The 386-nt window shown below is 56.5% G+C and overlaps 1 protein-coding gene across 1 annotated transcript in view; it reads right to left on the bottom strand.

Moving 5' to 3' along the window:
* The window catches only part of MEGF6 (multiple EGF-like-domains 6), a gene marked incomplete at both ends in the record, with an annotated part of 23089 nt that overhangs the window by 12802 nt on the left and 9901 nt on the right, over positions 1-386 (bottom strand). Inside the window, one exon of the mRNA XM_010138521.1 lies at positions 297-378. Coding sequence (XP_010136823.1) covers positions 297-378 — 82 coding nt within the window. The remainder of the gene's footprint in view (positions 1-296; positions 379-386) is intronic.

The raw sequence follows: 386 nt of genomic DNA, 5'->3' as shown, positions 1-386 counted from the left end.
GACAGCTGTTACTACCTTCAAGTTTTTCCCTGGTTTCTAGCACCCTGAATTCTTTACTGGGGTCCAGACCAACAAAGAAACAGAGTTAGGAGTTCGGAATTATTGCGAAGCTTCCTTGGATATCGGATCGTGTGGAACTCGAGTGTTGCTCCAGACAACTCGAGCAGGGCTCTTGGACAGGCGTCAACCGAGCGCTGCCGAGCCACCCCCAGAAGGCCTGAGCATCACTCCATGAAATTCACAACTGGAGAGACACGGTTGTTTCCCCCGGGAAAGCTGTGGCGCAGGGATCTTACCTTCACAGGCCTTGTTGTCGGGCGCCAGCCGGTAGCCAGGGTGGCACTCGCAGCGGGCAGTCCCGCGGTGGTTGTGGCAGCGCTGGCATG

The sequence above is a fragment of the Buceros rhinoceros genome, unplaced genomic scaffold (assembly GCF_000710305.1).
Source record: "Buceros rhinoceros silvestris isolate BGI_N320 unplaced genomic scaffold, ASM71030v1 scaffold21236, whole genome shotgun sequence".
NCBI lineage: Eukaryota > Metazoa > Chordata > Aves > Bucerotiformes > Bucerotidae > Buceros > Buceros rhinoceros.
This window is presented reverse-complemented; position numbering and strand designations above follow the sequence as displayed.